General features: G+C 31.4%; 1 protein-coding gene across 6 annotated transcripts in view; it reads right to left on the reverse strand.

Annotated features, from left to right (window-relative positions):
* Positions 1-16,993, reverse strand: part of LOC140449831 (uncharacterized) — a 471,756-nt gene that overhangs the window by 180,904 nt on the left and 273,859 nt on the right. For 5 of the 6 annotated variants that reach the window (XM_072543189.1, XM_072543194.1, XM_072543192.1 and 2 more), the window contains one exon: positions 15,718-15,880. In XM_072543189.1, coding sequence (XP_072399290.1) covers positions 15,718-15,880 — 163 coding nt within the window. Of the gene's footprint in view, positions 1-12,732; positions 12,857-15,717; positions 15,881-16,993 lie in introns of those variants that run through there. The other variant, XM_072543193.1, reaches the window with a different exon arrangement.

A 16,993-nucleotide genomic window follows, 5' to 3' on the forward strand; every position in this document is an offset into this window, starting at 1 on the left:
TTGGTACATATAACTTTATTCTAGACTTGAAGAAATCTATAAAGTTTAAAAAAAGAAAATTAAAAAAATCGAAATTTTGGATTTGACACTTTGGAAATAAGCTCTTCAATTAATGAAAAAAGTAAAAGTGCGAATTTTGACATAAAACTTTGTTATGTGGGGTTATAATAATATTTGGAACATCTTTTCCAAATAACTTTTTCAGATATCTCTAACTCGAAGCAAAATATTGAAGATTAACCCTGTTTGTGCATTAACAGTAGGCCGTGTTTAAAAATTAAATTTCAGTTGACTATCTTAATTGCTGGATAGACAATCTTTTAAAATTTTCTGACAGAATGAGCCATTATTTACAGATAATTGTAAAAAAATATTATGGTTTATGTAAAAACTAAATAATAAGTCCAATATTCTTATAAATCACTAAAATTAACAAGCTTTAATTTGAAAGAATTAATTTGTTATTTATTCGATGTTGTGAGCCCGCTCCCATTTGAAAAAAAAACTGATTCTGTCCTTTGAAGAGTCCTATTCAAAAATGCCCCGTTTAAACAAATCGAAGGTTGAGGGGTGTCGGACATTTTTGCCGGAAACAATTCAAATTCAAAAGATCACCTTTTTCTGCTACGGAAAATATTGCTCCGATTTCTCACCAAAATCAATGTTGATACTTTAGTTTAGATACTCTTGAATCTCAAAAATACTCATTTACATATTTTTCAAGCCTCGAAAATGCATATTAGGTATCGCATTTTTCGGATTTTAAATCGCCTATATCTCCAAAACTATTAACTTTTGAGAAAAATGACATAGATCTTATTTAGAGTCACCCAAAAACCTAAAAAATATTTTTTGGGGCACAAAAGGTGATATTTTGAATTTGTTTAAAAAATTGTTTAAACAATTTCTGCCCAAAAATTGAGAAATTTTCCTGAATATAATTATGTAAAAATTAATAAAAATTATATGATTTTTCTTGAAATATGCGTTTGATAACTGATCCCTTTTCTTAATTTCCACGCCAATGGTCGGCATTGGCATCAAAGAATCTCAAAAGCCGACGCTTGGCAAATTGACGATGGAAAAAGTATACCGTTTACTTGGTAGATACATTTCATATTTGTTTGGTTAGAACTTTATCTCAGTTTGTGCCGCGATTGAATATTGTCAATTAAGAACATTTTGCATTTGTGTTGTTTTATTTATTGTATTCTATATTTGTATTTTGTTAAAACCGATTGTATTTCATGTGTGTTTTTGTATTAATAATTATATTAATTAGTTGTATGTACCGCATTATTAATTTGTCTTTATAACGTTGACATATATATCCACTTGCATTGTTTTGTTTTATTTACACTATTCTATATTAATATTTTGCTAACACCGATTGTATTTCATGTGTGTTTTTGTGTATATATTCATATTTTTATTGTTTTTTTTTATTATTTCTCTTTATAACGTGGTATATATACGAAATTATTTTACTGCTTTCGGTCGGTAGTTTCTTTAGAATCGACATTTTTTTTTGTTTGTCTCTTAGTTGTTGAATACTTTGTCGCTTTGTTTGAACCATCAGTGTTCTATCCTTAAAATTGTTTGTTTTTTGTGTCGTTTCGTATTAACTAATATTTAAGTTTTTATATATTCTTCTTATGTTATAATTGTATGTTTGTTTATGTATATTATTGTTTGATTTTACTTCTTGATTTTACTATAACCTTTTAAAAATATATTTTCATATAGTCCTCTGGTTTTCATTTTTTTATATTTTAATATTACTACCAAAATGCCACCATGCAGATAAAGCTGGACGAAAGCACAAAAACTAATCCCATAAGACTACAACGGGGAGTAAGACAAGGAGAACTCTCCCAAACTATTTACCCTTGCTCTAGAAGACATTTTTAAGAAACTAGAATGGAACAATAAGGGTATCAACGTCGACGGATCATACTTAAACCATTTGCGATTCGCAGATGACATAGTTTTAATAGCCGATAACATCCAAGAAATAAATGATATGTTACAACAATTAAATGCAGTTTCAGGAGCGGTAGGCTTAAAAATGAATTACAGCAAAACAAAAATACTGAGCCGAGACCAGACAAATATAACAATACAAAATCATACCATAGAAAATGTTGAACATTATGTATATCTAGGTCATGTTATCAAACTAGGAAAACCAAATCAAGATGCTGAAATTAAAATAAGAACACAACTGGCATGGGGCGCTTTCGGCAAATTAGCATATATCTTGAAAAACACCTTCATTCCTGTAAACCTAAAGAAAAAGGTATATAACACATGCATACTACCAGTTTGTACTTACGGCTTGGAGACAGTAGCCCTTACCAAAAAATCTGCTAAAAAATTAGAAACAACGCAAAGAGCAATGGAACGAATCATGCTTGGAATATCACTAAAAGACAAGATTAGAAACACCGAGATAAGACGCAGAACGAAGATTAGGGATATTGTGGAAGAAATTACAAAAATGAAGTGGCGCTGGGCAGGTCATGTAGCCCGATATAATGACAACAGGTAGACACGGAGAATTCTAGAATGAAGACCAAGGACGACAACAAGAAGCATGGGAAGACCTCAAAAAAGATGGGTAGATGACATAAGAACAGTGGCAGGCAAACAGTGGATTAGATTGGAGCAAGATAGAGAAAGATGGAAGCAATTGGGAGAGACCTACATTCAGGAGTGGATGGAAAATGGTTGACAAAGATGAAGAAGAAGAAGACCAAAAGCGACAGTGAGAATCCAGCGGGGTCTAGATTGAATATAGACGTTCTTCTTACTTTCTGATGACCGTAATTGTTATATAGAGGTCAGCGTATGTGCAGAACGCAACAAGAGCTACAAAAATTCTTTGCTGAATGTACTTAGTCTTTAAAAAATCAATAAATTTGACAGTTCTTAGTATCTAGTGAATATTGTAATATGTTACAATCCTTAAAATATTTCTAAAAGTTGTGCAACTTAGTCCAACAATAGACACGTTACCGTAATGATCAAATTATGTTATATCAAAAATGTAAACACATTTTTGCTAAACAACAACAGCATGCCTCAATAGTTGTAAATTACAAGACAACCGTAAAATGTCTGGTAGAGCTGGTGGATTTGCTAAACGGCTATGACCAAATTATTAAAATTTGTAGGGGAGAGTGGGCCACCTTGAGACGAGTGCACCACGAGACAGTCGCAACGATTTTCATGTCACCATTTCAATTTCGCGCTAGAACTAGACACTAAATTCTTTAATTTGTTACAAAATATTTCAGATGTGATATTTTTAAAATGTTTACATTGACCTTCTATTATCTTCTGCTGTCACTGTCTGTTTTCTTTTTGCACGATGTGATGAATAGCGGCCTGCAATGTTGTTGTAACCCAGTCTACAAGTATGATTTTTTATTACAGACGGGTCGCGGTCGAAAAAGAAAATCTAACAAAGGATTGTTTAGCACAGAGGCTATGAAAAGGGCCGTAGATGATGTACTAAAACATAGCTTAAGCCTCAGAATAGCAGCCGAGAGAAATAGCATTAAACATCAAACATTAGCGCGATACGTAAAGAAAGCTAAAGAAGCTTCCAACGATGTATTATTGTATAAACTCCATTACGATAATCGAAGGGTATTAAATGATGAACAATAAATCTGGCTTAAAAATTACGTAATACAATGCAACATAATGTGTTACGGAAAGTATACTGAATGTGGCTGTTTATGCTCCATTTAAAACATACTATAATAGTGCTATAGACGCATGGATGATGAGAAATCCAGGAAAGCCAATAACAAATTTTTAAATTTAAAGTGAAACTGGAACAAAACCATGAAGTGGAGATATCCAGGAGTGGCTAGTATACCTATTGAATACAAAGCACGTGGTGTTCGTGTTTATTAAGGTATAAAATCTACCACAATCTATCACCATCTTTCTATCAGTTAGCCCTAGACTACAGGACGTAAGTCTGTAAGTCGATAAAACCTCACCAGCTCCAGGGGGTCATGTAAGATGTTCCCCATTTTCAGTTTTTATTAATTAACAAAGTTAACAGTCTATTGCATTTACCTTTGTAAATACCATGAGGATTGTTTTTTAATACTGATGTCCTTCCAATGTTTTTCTGTGGCCATACAATGTTTTTAACAACATTTTATTAAACTGATGATGGAATGATTCAATTCCGAAATGATCTTCTTTAAAATAAAAAATTTTAAGCTTTTAATAAGCATTTTTTTTACCTTAATACACACGAACACCACGTGCTTTGAAATTTTTAAATCGCAGAATGTGGCGTATGATAAATCTATGACCCTCAGTAACATAAAGGCAGGTTTGAGACAACGGAGTTACCATGCTCACTTTACCGCCACAAAGTTCCAACAAATTGCAGCCACTGTATGTGGCTATTTATGCTCCATTTAAAACATAATATGTGCAGTGTTATGGACTCATGGATGATGGGAAGCCAATAAACAATTTTCATATCTCAGAAAGTGGTGTTTGATAAATCTATGACCCCCAGTTATATAAAGGCAGGTTTCAAATAATGCGGAATAGTACCTTTTAATCAATATGTCTTCGATGACAGTGACTTTTTGATTAGTAACGTAACCAATAAGAATAAAATATTAGACGAGGGTGATACAAAAAGTAAAGAATGGCAGCTAAGCTGCAGCAAAAATATGGCAAATAAAGAATCTGGTATTCATCACAAAGAAGAAATTGTCGAAACTGACGAGAAACATCAGCTCTTCAGAAGTCCAGAACAATTGTTTGGTTATCCCAAAGCATAACCCCGAAAATTTCAAAATGAGAAGAAAAGACCGAAGCAAAATTGTAACTGATACGACCGAGAAGTTAGAAATTGAGGAAAAACATCATGAGAAAAAAAGGAAGAAATTGCTCTCTCTAAAAGGTCCAAGAGAAAATTAACAGAGTGTACTTCAGCTGTTGTATTATCGTCATCCAGGGATACTGGTTCATTTGTGCCTGATTCCTTAGACGTCGAATCAGTCACAAATTTTGAGTTTGATATAATGATAAAGGGTGCCTGATATAATTTTGTTCTGACTAATTAATTAATAAGTAAAAAATGACTTGTTTTATTTGTAACACACTTTTCGACAGATATTCTTTGGATCATTCGAAACATAAAAGGATGGTTTTCGAGTTATAAATAATTTAATACTAAAAAACGAAAACTGATGATTTTTAAGGCTTAAAAAGACAAGTAAAAAATATTATTTTTATAAACTTCAAGTACATAAATTAAAGTTTAAACCTTTTATCAGGTATCTGATAAACATTTTTGCCATGTTTCGTTCTAAAATATATTGTTTTATTTGTTAATGAGGAAAATTTCTTATCGGAAAGGGCGATCGGTCTGCATTAACAACTACAAAACAATGTTTCAAAATTAAATAAGCCCAAAATACTTGTCAAAAAGTGATGGAATAAGGTTTTATCTTGAATTTATGTACTTCGTAATTTCAAAAATGGTATTTTTTAAATATGTTTTTAAGCCTTGAAAATCGTTATCGTTCATTCTTTTTTCAGTTTTAAATTGTTTATAACTCGAAAACGATACAACTTACGACCTTTTTTGTTTGGAATGATCCACGAAATCTAAAATAATATCTACCCGGGTCGAATTTTTTTTATTTATACAAAAAAAGTTATTTTTTAATTATTAATTAATAATTATAGCCAGGACAAAATTATATCGGACACAGCTCGTTTTTTATAACTTTTAACATACCTACTAAATTACATTAATTACTATTTAAATGGGAATAAGCCACAATTAAAGGTTAAAATACGTTTATACTCCATTCCACGAATATACGACTGTTTTAAATTCGGTTAAAGGTATCGACTTAAATGGTCTATTGTGCTGAATTGTACAATAGTAAATTCTCCCCATTTTTAAAATACTGTTATGGCAGATATAAACCTTAGATTTAAATATGAAGTGATGATATAAATATAGAGTTGATAGTTTATAAAACAGTTGTAATTCAAATTTTGAATTATATAATTACTATCATTGAGTTTAGTATTTAAACAAGTTAGTTTTTGAATTAAATGATTTAAACGAAGTGCAACAATACTTAAGTGATTAAATAGTGTACTTTATTTAGTCGAGTATTCAATTAGTATTAAAAAAAAAACAAAAAAACTTACTTATTGTCTTATTCTTCCAATCTCCTAAAACTATCATCAACCGTCAGATTCACAGCCATAATCACTGTCGTCGCTATCCTTATTCGGATGGTAAATTATAACAGGATTACCTGCTTTGATGCGACCTTCACGGATCCACCATTCTTCAATTAAGTCTTCACATTTTTTTACACTTTTTCCCCAAATTTCAAGAGTGGTAATATCCAATACTTGTTGCCATGTTTTCAAGACTGCCTCGTCACTGTAACCCTTGTATCCAATATGGTATCATATTGGATCAATCATAATATGTTTTGCATATCCCCCAAATATATTCAATTGGATTGAATTGGCAATGATAGGACGGTAGTCTTAACACACGATGTCCAAAGCTATGTATAATTTCGTCTACTATATATATGTTCCTTTTAGCTAACGTTAGTAATTGAGGCTTAAAATAGTATTGAGGAAAAGTAATACTTTTATTCGTTAACCACTCTTTTATTTTATCTACGGTGCAGATGTTTTTTGGTTGCTTATTTAAAATTTCCGAATAGTACGCAGCATTATCCAGTACTATAACGGATGGTTCATGTAAACTTGGCAACAGTTTTTCTTTTAACCATTTCACAAACATCTCCGTATTCATATTATCATGATAATCGGCTGATTTTGATTTTGATGAAAACACAAAATCTGCTCCCTCAATAAAACCATGTTTTCCACCTGCATGCACTATAATATATCTCTTTCCCTCGTTATCGATGTGTTTTATGGATTTTATGCTCTCGTCCTGCCAAATTCGTTTGATACCGCCTTAAGCAAAAATCCATGTTTCGTCTAAATAAACAAAGGAAGAACATTCTTTTTTAAATTTGTTATAATTTCTTAAAAATTCTATTCTTTTGTGAACGACACTAGCTCTTTCACACAAAGCCTTTCTATTGTCTTCCTTTTTGAACTTAAAGCCAATCTGTCTTAAAACTCTCCAGAGACTTGTTCTGGAAATTTCAAATATATTTCTGTCCTTTAATTATTATAGCACTGAATCTAAAGAAACATGTTCTTTCTTTTCGCGCATTTTATATATTGTGTCACGGATTTCAAATTTGCAACCTTCGGAAAGGTCTTTGGTTGTCGGCGAGATTTATATTGTGAAACATTTTGTTCACTTTGTCCACTTTTTTTTGCTTTTTGCAAAACCGACTTTAGTTTTGTTTCACTAATACAGAGTGCATCACAAACACGTTTATGTACGGACTGAACAGGTCGCAAATGGTCCCCGTTTGTTTTCTCAGCAATAAAATAAGAAAGTACATTAAATATAAAGTTGTCTACATCTAAAACACGTCTCGGCATTTTTGGCTTCAATAAACAAATACACTTCACTAAAACCTCTCTTAACGGACACCTCTCTTCACCGGAAACCTCTATACGGACGGTTTTTAAAATCAGTCGGCGATATATGAAACTGTATGTAAATCTTCGTTACTTTTTAATATCTGTAACGACTCGGTACTTTAACTATCAATAGCCGGTATGTTATACCCGTTACTTTCGGAACTTTTAAGAGTACATCCACTCAAATCAAACAAATATTTAAAACTAACAAAGTGAAATATTATATAGATTCTTTTTCTGGTTTCTAACCCATCGTTCTGCCAATTTCTTTTCATTTATATTAAAAATATTACATTTATTTTTATTATAGTTGTAGTACCTAATAAAGTAATAAAATAGTGTAATATCAAAGAAACCCGGCACGCCTCTTTGGTGTATACATTTCACCGAAATCCAACAAAAATGTCTGATGAACACATTTCCGTAAAAATGAGCTTTTGCGTAAAAATTTTTGTTATTTTCGGATTAAATTTCACAATAAATTTTGCGTCTATATGATCATCTATTAACTGAAATAATTTTAGTTTAGATGCCATACTAACAGTAGATCCTTTTTATTGGAATAATGATTAGACCGATTTACTTTCATACTTCTACTTGCACAGTAAAATATTCGTTGTCGCAATAATCAGAAATAGTCGTATATTCGTGGAATAACCTATATTGACGTTTCAATTTCCACTTCGGAAATCGTTCTCAAAATACAAACATTTTTAAAAATGTTTGTATTTTTGTTTGTGCGAGAATATAATATTTGATTTGATTTTAATTTTTGTAATGATAAACACTTTTTTAAAAGGTTAAGATTAAGTAAACCGACATTGATCTATATTCTGAGAAAATATTGTAAATATTGTAATATTGTTAATTAACCTTTTTCAAGAGATATTGGTGCTATTGATTAAATAATAGTAGTATCGAATTCCAAAATAAGAAATATGCACATGCTACGTAGTTTGTCAGATTCTTTTAATAATTATAAAATGCATTCAATTATATGAAAAAAAGAAAAAGAATAATTATACAAAATATCCAGAATGTAGTAGGAAATTTTCAAAACATTCAATAAATCTTCTATATAATACAGGGAATATTGATTTTAAATTATGACAATTTTTGTGATACTTCTTGGATATGTTTTTCTAGGTACCTACCAGGTAGGAATAAATAATTCTGTATTATTGATATATATATTATATATATATATACAAGGATTTCCACAGTTTTCACTGTATTCCTTCACTCAACCGTTTTCTCCAATTTTTCCTGTTTAGCCAGTTCCCTTCCTGTAGGTTTCTTCTACTCATTGCTTCGTCCACCTCATCTCTGAAAGATCTTCGGGGTCTGCCTCTCTTTCTTCTTCCTATCGGGCTCCACTCTGTTATTCTATTTATCCAGCGATTTTGGTCTGCTCTTCTGACATGTCGGTACCAGGTTAACCTCTTCTGTTCGATGTAGTCTATTATGTCGGAGTTCATTCCCATTCTCCTCTTAATCTCCATGTTATTTATTCTATCTCTTCTTGTTACTCTGCAGCTTCTCCTTAGGAATTCCATCTCTGTTGCTCTTATTTTGTTTTTGGTTTTCTTATTTATTGTCCAATTTTCACACCCATAAGTGAGGATACTTCTTGTCATGGTATTATATATTTTTTTCTTTGTTTTCATGCTGATGTTCTTATCCCATAGTACCGGGTTCAATTTTCGTATGCAGTCTCTTGTTTGTCCTAGTCTGTATTATTGATAAGAAGTTTAAATGGAGATGATAGAAATAGGTTCTTACACAAGGAGATTCTGATTATAAAGTAAAGCCATTTTTAACCCTTTCCACCTGTGCCTACACAATTGTGTAGGCTATTTTTAACGTACCCTCGTATACGTACAGCGCAGTTTTAAACGTTCCGAACGAGCGACGATAGTTGTGTAGTAGGCATCACAGAACAATGTTGAATCATGTCGGGGCCACGTGCTTTTGGGTTGGCGGGATATTAGTATGAATTAGTTCTTCACGATGGAACGCCGAAATTTTCGTCTAAAATGTAAGTATGTTTTTTATAGTAAAGAAGCTTGTTTTTTTTTAAACCAGTGTGTTACATTTCATATTAGTCTAGCCAAATAATTGCAGTGTTTTTTTGTTAAATTTTAACAGTTTTTTTAGAAAATTAACTTTCTATTTCTACTTGCTCATTTGTGCAGGTTGGGATTAACTGTGTTTTTTTTATTTTTTATTTTAGATTTCTTGGACAAGCAAAAAGATGTAGATGAACTTCTTAGGATGATGGATGAAGACTAAGAGGTAGAAGGTTTTAGCGACGATTCGGATGTTGACCCTACATGGCAGAGAGAGGCTCAGGAACCTACTAGGATTCTGACAGAGAGCGATGACGAGTCGGATAGTAGCTACCAGAAAATTCAGCCTCCAAACAAAAACTTGGTAAGAAACGAACCTATTCTATATTAATTTGAAAATGAATTACAGCAAAATCATGAAAATGAAAAAAAAGAAGAACAAAAATTTTCTTGGTCAAAAGCCGTTCGTTTTACCAGTATCGAGGATAAACCAAAGAAAAAAAATTTGTTCGCATACCAACACGGAAATATTGAAACTCCCCTAAAATATTTTTTTAAATATTTTCCAAACGACATTTTTGACCAAGCAGCCTTATATTCTAATATGTATTCATTGTCAAAAAAAGGGAAAGCATTAAATACGACAGCAGCTGAAATCAAAAAACTGTTCGGGGCCCATTTGCTCTTTGGTTATACTCGGTACCCTCGTTTATCCTGGTATTGGAAAGCTGGGTTTAAAATATCAAGTGTATCTGATGCTTTACCCAGGGATAGAGTTATGCAACTGAGAACCTACCTTCACTTTGTTGACACAAATTCTCCCCCTGAGAATCATAAAAAAAACAGGCTATGGAAAGAGCAACCTGTCATAGATGATGTACGAGATGCATGTCTTCAAATTGAGAGATCAATAAACAACTACAGCATTGACGAACAGATGATCCCTTTTACTGGTCGGTGCTCTTTACGTCAATATGTATAAGGCAAACCACGACCAGTAGGATTAAAAAATTTTGTACTGGCTTCATCAACAGGTGTGGTTCTTGATTTTGAGATGTTCTGTACCTTCTGTAGTCTTAAAATTAACAACATCATTGCCAGAAGAATCGTTTTTGCACTTTGACAGGTATTTTACTACACCTCGCATAATAAATAAGCTTTGTGAACTAAAATATATGGAACTGGAACCGTAATGAACAATCGAATCAAAGTTAACTTTGTGCCAGATAGTCATCTTCAGAGAGGTCAAAGTGAACAATTTTGCTGCAAAGAACAAAATATGGTGGCCGTTAAGTGGAGGGACTCAAACTCTGTAGTTTTATTGTCAAATGAAGCTGAAGTAGCTGAAAAAGGTGGTGTAAAAATAAAAATATATGTAGAAATAACATGTCTTGATATTGTTAAATCTTACAATGAGAATATGAGAGGTGTTGATATCGTAGATCAGCAACTCGAATATTATCGAAGCTGGATAAAAACCAGAAAATGGACCTTAAAAGCTATAATTCACTTTTTGGATCTGGCGGTGGTAAATTCTTGGATGCAATATAGAGCTATCTGTCAAATGAATAATATTACAAAACGAAAGGTAAAAAATCTCCTATCCTTTCGAATGGAACTTGCAGATCAAGAAGAGGAAGAAAGAGAACCTCCAATAAAAGACCACAAAATTACAGGGGTGCAAGACCAGCTGAAAATAAAAGGTTGGATAGCTTTGAGCATTTTCCAACTGTAGATTAGCTAACTACAGCCAGATTCTGCTACAGAAGCACTTGAAAAAGTAGAACGCGAGTCAGGTATTTAAAATGTAATGTTTATTTGTGCCTTACAAAGGATCAAAATTGTTTTTTGTATTTTCATACACGGTAGATTTAATATTTTGTATTACCTAAAATAAAACCTTTTTTTAGTAGTAACCTCCAAGTATCATTTGCACTAAATTTTGCAAAGTTCTGAAGAAAAAATTATGTTCAGGTCTGAAAGGGTTAAGAAGTCCAATAAACAATCCAAGAACCAGATATGCAACATAACTTTTTATGTATAGAAGGGAAACTTTAGATACTATTTCATCCAGTGGAAGTGGCTGTAAGGTTGAAAAGATTCAGCCGTTCTAATCTGCAGCAACATTCTACGAGTATAACCTAGCGAGAGATCAAAATTAAGACAATTTTAAAGATGAATTGATAATTAATAAAAGACATTACTAAACTTTTTGAGGTTGAAGATGGTTGAGCTAACCTTATATAATTTTTTAGTGTTATGGAAAAACCTGAGAAGAATCATTAAACATGTATTATTTTTTTATTTGTTATTAAATTCTTCTTTACATAATTTAACTTATTCCTGCCATCACAAATTGAATAATCAAAAGATATATTAAAACATTGTGATTTATTTGACAATTAATTAAATATTGGTATGTTTTGAATTAAATTTTATATTATCTTACAGATACGTAACCGCAACATAATTTGACATGAAAAGACAGGTACCTTTTATTTTATAAATAAATGTCTATCCTTCAGATAACTATCTGTCAGATAGGACAATATTTATCTGGAGGTGAAAAGACAGGCCCTTTCATGCAAGAAGTTTATTATTTTAAAAATTAAATTTTTAATTCTTTTGAAAATTTAGTTGATCCTAAAAAATTGGCTGCGAATTTGGTGATCGGTAAAAAATATAATACAAAACTCGAGCTTTCCCAACAAATAAATGATTTCATAAGACGAATTTACGCAAAAAGTTCAGTGACTATCCAAAAGAGACTTATTTGTTATGAAAGTTGTACAACAGATTAATATATTTTCTGTTGTCGTCCTAGTCTTCAATAGGAGGAAGACAGAAAAAATCAAGTGGAGTGATTGTAGATGCAATTGATTGGATCGCCCGTCGCATGGTGATGGGAAAACTCACTACTACAATACCTACTTACTATATTCTAAAAACAATCAACTAACTGAATAAACCTGATTTTCACAAAACACATCACCTCCACCATATACTAAGCAAGAGCTATAACCATAACGACCATTTTATATGTTTATAAAAAGTAATAAAAATTCAGTACCTTATAAAACGGGGTGCAGTGCCAATAAACACAAACACGAATACACATTCATATCACTGAACCGCTACGGTAAATCATTCAAACAATAATGCTGTAAAATAGTAATGAAGTCATTGATAATCAAATAATCATATTATCTCGAAAGAAAGTGAAATCTCAAATATCTTATCGAATGTTGTCGTTATTTAATATGCGTGTAAGATATTTTAGACACAATAAAATCACGATGAATCTCAGATTTGAGCTATTAAACTCATTTTTGTAATATTTTGGTTTAATAAAAAACTATGTGTGAAAGAGGTTGAGGAAGAAAAAAAAAGGGAAAGAGAAATAAGAAAGAGAATAAAAATAAGGGAAAGAACGAGAGTAAAAATAAGAGAGATAGAAAGAGGACGAGATTATAGTGCGGAATAAGATAGGGAGAAATCGAATAAGAGTGAAAGGTAAAATGAAAAAAAAACGGGAAAAGAGTAACAGCCGGAAAGAAATAGGAAGAACCTGAGGCAAGAACCGATATAAAGCAAAAAGAAAAAAGACTATAATGCGTTTCGCGGTCACTTTGCAGTACAGACTCTTATGAAGAGCATTGGTGCAAGACATATATTTTAAGTAATTGATATTTTTCTTTTCTAAGAAATAAACATCATCGTTCGTTGGCGTAATAGCTTTTGTTTGTCATTTAGCTTATTAAGAGTAAGTATTTGACCATTTTAAACACCCTTTTAAGTTTAAAATAGATTCAATAGTAAATTGTTCGAATGTAAAGTAGCTTAAGAACAATAAACATTGATACCGGTACCCACGAAAAATAATTCATTGTGGACCTAATTATAAAAAATAAGGTAGTTAGGTACGTTATACAGATTAAGAATAGCATTAATTCATACAGGCGATAAGAAAACATGAGTTAAAAATTATAGGAAATAGACATGAACATAATGGAACACATTATATAAAATCATATTTTCAGTAAATAGACAAAGATAACAATCATATTTCCCCTTGGTCTCCCCTCCACATTCCTTAGGCACACCCATTAGTGAACGCCAGACGATTATTTCCGATCCAGCTTAGGTGTAAGAAAAAGCGGCAGGGTTGCCTTATTACATACTTGAATTAAAACATTGAATTGATTAAAAAAATTGGCAATCAGTGGCGCGGTTATATTGCCATTTAAAACTAGATGATGATATTAAAAATGAAACACAAATACTGGTACAAAATTCCTTAAATCCATGAAAAATTTACAGATTCGCATTTTTATTTGACGAAATTGTAACGTAATCTCCAATAAAACAAGATAATTTTGGCAACATCGCCATTCGTCCGTTTTCTTGAATGTTACAGAAATAGGCCGAACGCTATGCTATGTATTTCTTTTTGGAGGTAACCGCGTACGTATGAAGATAAAAATTTAATATGCCTACTGTTTATATAACAGAAGAAAGGGTACAAATAATAAAATGGTACTTTGGGGGCAATTCAGTACAAGAAACTATTAATTTATTTATTATGGCTTTTGAAAATAGGCCAATACCTATAGAAAATTAGTCCATCAATAGGCCATTATTCATCAATTTTAAAAGTTTGGCTGTACTAATGGAAGATGTAAAAAATGTTGCCCATCAGATCAACCTCGCGAAAAGAAAATTTCTTAAGAACGAGAAATTAGAGAAATTCAAGTTTGTGCATTGGCTGAAGCGACACCGTGTTCAAGTAAACAAATTGCCAATGAAGTTGATTTGAATACAAAAACAGTGAGAAATATTTTGAAAAGAAACAACTTACATTGTTATAAAGTGCAGAAAACTCAAGAAATATTTCCTGATGATCAATCAATCAAGCGTCAAAATGTTATGGATACTTAATGGTTTAATTTTAAATAAAAGAAGAACACCGTTAACAACAAGTAAAGTGGAAAAACTTTATGTTTTTAAATGTCGATTTAGACGATTCGCGATTTAATAATAATATGTAATAAAAATGTATGTACTATTTACTGTTTGTATTGTTTCATTTATTTTTCAAGTTATAATCTGCTCGTTACCACAGTATCCTTACTTTGACGACGCGACGTTGCCAAATAATTTTGTATAAAGCTTTTTTATTGAGGTGTCATAATGCAGTTTATTATTTTTATTACGAATAAAGCACAATGTGACTTTAAAATAAGCTTATTTTGATGTTTAGATTTCCAATTCGAAAATCCTACTTACAATACGAAACATTCATAAATTTTATTTATATAAAACGATTTCCGAAATGGAAATCAAAATGATAAATTAAACTTATTGTAAAGGAAAATTGTGGCATATTCCCAATAAAAAACAGTAAGCTGTCATTTAAATCAATTCGCCCAAATTTGATTACCTTAGAACATTGTTCAAAGCTAAAAAGACAACAGGTCAAATAAAACCAATAAGTTTGGCAACGTTGAACTTCCCCTCTTTTATTATTTCCACTATTGCATTTTCGACGATATACAGGGCGGACCTAATATACCTCTCTCTTTTTAAATAGGTGTTTCTCACTCCATCTCACGTAAGGTCCATACCGACCATAAACTTTTACCTACAATGTATATAAAAACTAGACATCTGTTTGTAACTCAAATGATTTCCATAATGCATAAATGTAAAATTTAATTGCCCATTCTGGGATGTAAGCCACAAGCTAAATAAATAATTTTAAATTAATTTCCTTCAATAAAAAATAATTTTCTGTGTACAGAAAGGAGATGAAATTGTTGTAATAACAACAAACATAGTAGTTGCTACTTAACTGAAATATAATTTATTGTCATGCTATGGGGCTTGCTTTGCTAAAATATATATAGAATAAAATAAACATTAAATGAAATTTCTATTCAACGAAAATAAGCTGAAACAAATTAGTCAACGATATACCGAATCAGTGTATGAGTGGTTTTGAATACTTGGTTTTTAAATTATTTTCTGTAAAAAGTAAGAAACAAATGTAACCAACCTTCTTCTCCCTTCCTCGGCGACGGAAAGTTCACTGGTAGACCTGCTACGCAGCGCATCTTTTCCGATTTCGGTAACTTCTACAACGACGACTTCATCATTGCTGTTTTTGTTTTTTCTTCGGAACCACTTCTTTGGGTTCCAAAACCTTCTTTTCGACGCCACTGTAACAATAAAATTTATAGTTTATAAAAATGTTAAATTCACATATTTTTATGAGAGAGCATTATTATTGAGAAAGTCAAAACATCAAAATCCACAAGGAAACTAAAGTCCTCTAACTGGCTGTATACCATGTCTCACAAAAAATTTATTTAAAAATTCCTTTATAAAAGGTATAATATTAAAAACCATATCGGGTTACACCACAGAAAGTTTTCGGGATTAATATTCCATCATCAGTGCTATCCTAAAAGTATAACCACTTTAATTAAATCAAACATGAAATTTAAAATTTTGACCAAGGTTATTACAAAAAGTGTAGTTAATATTTACTGGATGTACATATTTGAAGCCACTAAATACATGGGTCAAAACCCTTTAAATGTTGTTAAATTAACTTTGAGTTACATTTTATAACTTTATAAACTATGATGATTAAGTTACAACAGGAATAGATAACGTGGCAACATAAGACTCCACTGGATGTGGCTAGTCCTGAGACGAAGTGTCTACGAGGACTTGTTGATAGCAATTGATTAAAATGACATGTTAGGACGGAAGTCGGAATGTAACCTAAGGTATGTGTCTGAATATGACACTAGCTAGCAATATTTAAAATTTAATATATAACAGTAGCAACGATCAATATGTTGTAGTTTGAAGCATGATTTATCCTAAAATTACGTTGGGAAATTTAAAAAATTCTTAATAATGTAGGTGAACTAAAGTTTGGTAAAAAGTTGTGAGTACAGGTAGGCAACTAACTATACAGATAAAGAACTAAAGATTTTTATAAAAGGCCTTATATGTTTTTTGAACATTTGGTACCTGGAATATGGAAAGCAGATATGTGTAGGATGTTTTTTTAAATTGATGTATTTGAGAGTGCTATTGAGATGGAGTGTGAATAGAATAAATTTTGTAATGTACTGTTCGTATATTGCTTAACTTATAACTTAAGTAGAAAAGGTTCTATATGTTAAAAAGCAACATTTGGTACCTGAGAAATGTAAGAAGTATAAATTATAAGTTCATGAACATAAATAAATGTTAAAATATTAAAGGTTAAAGTTCATTAAATGTAATTAACATTGACATGAAGTACTACATACATC

Source organism: Diabrotica undecimpunctata, chromosome 9 (genome assembly GCF_040954645.1).
Source record: "Diabrotica undecimpunctata isolate CICGRU chromosome 9, icDiaUnde3, whole genome shotgun sequence".
NCBI lineage: Eukaryota > Metazoa > Arthropoda > Insecta > Coleoptera > Chrysomelidae > Diabrotica > Diabrotica undecimpunctata.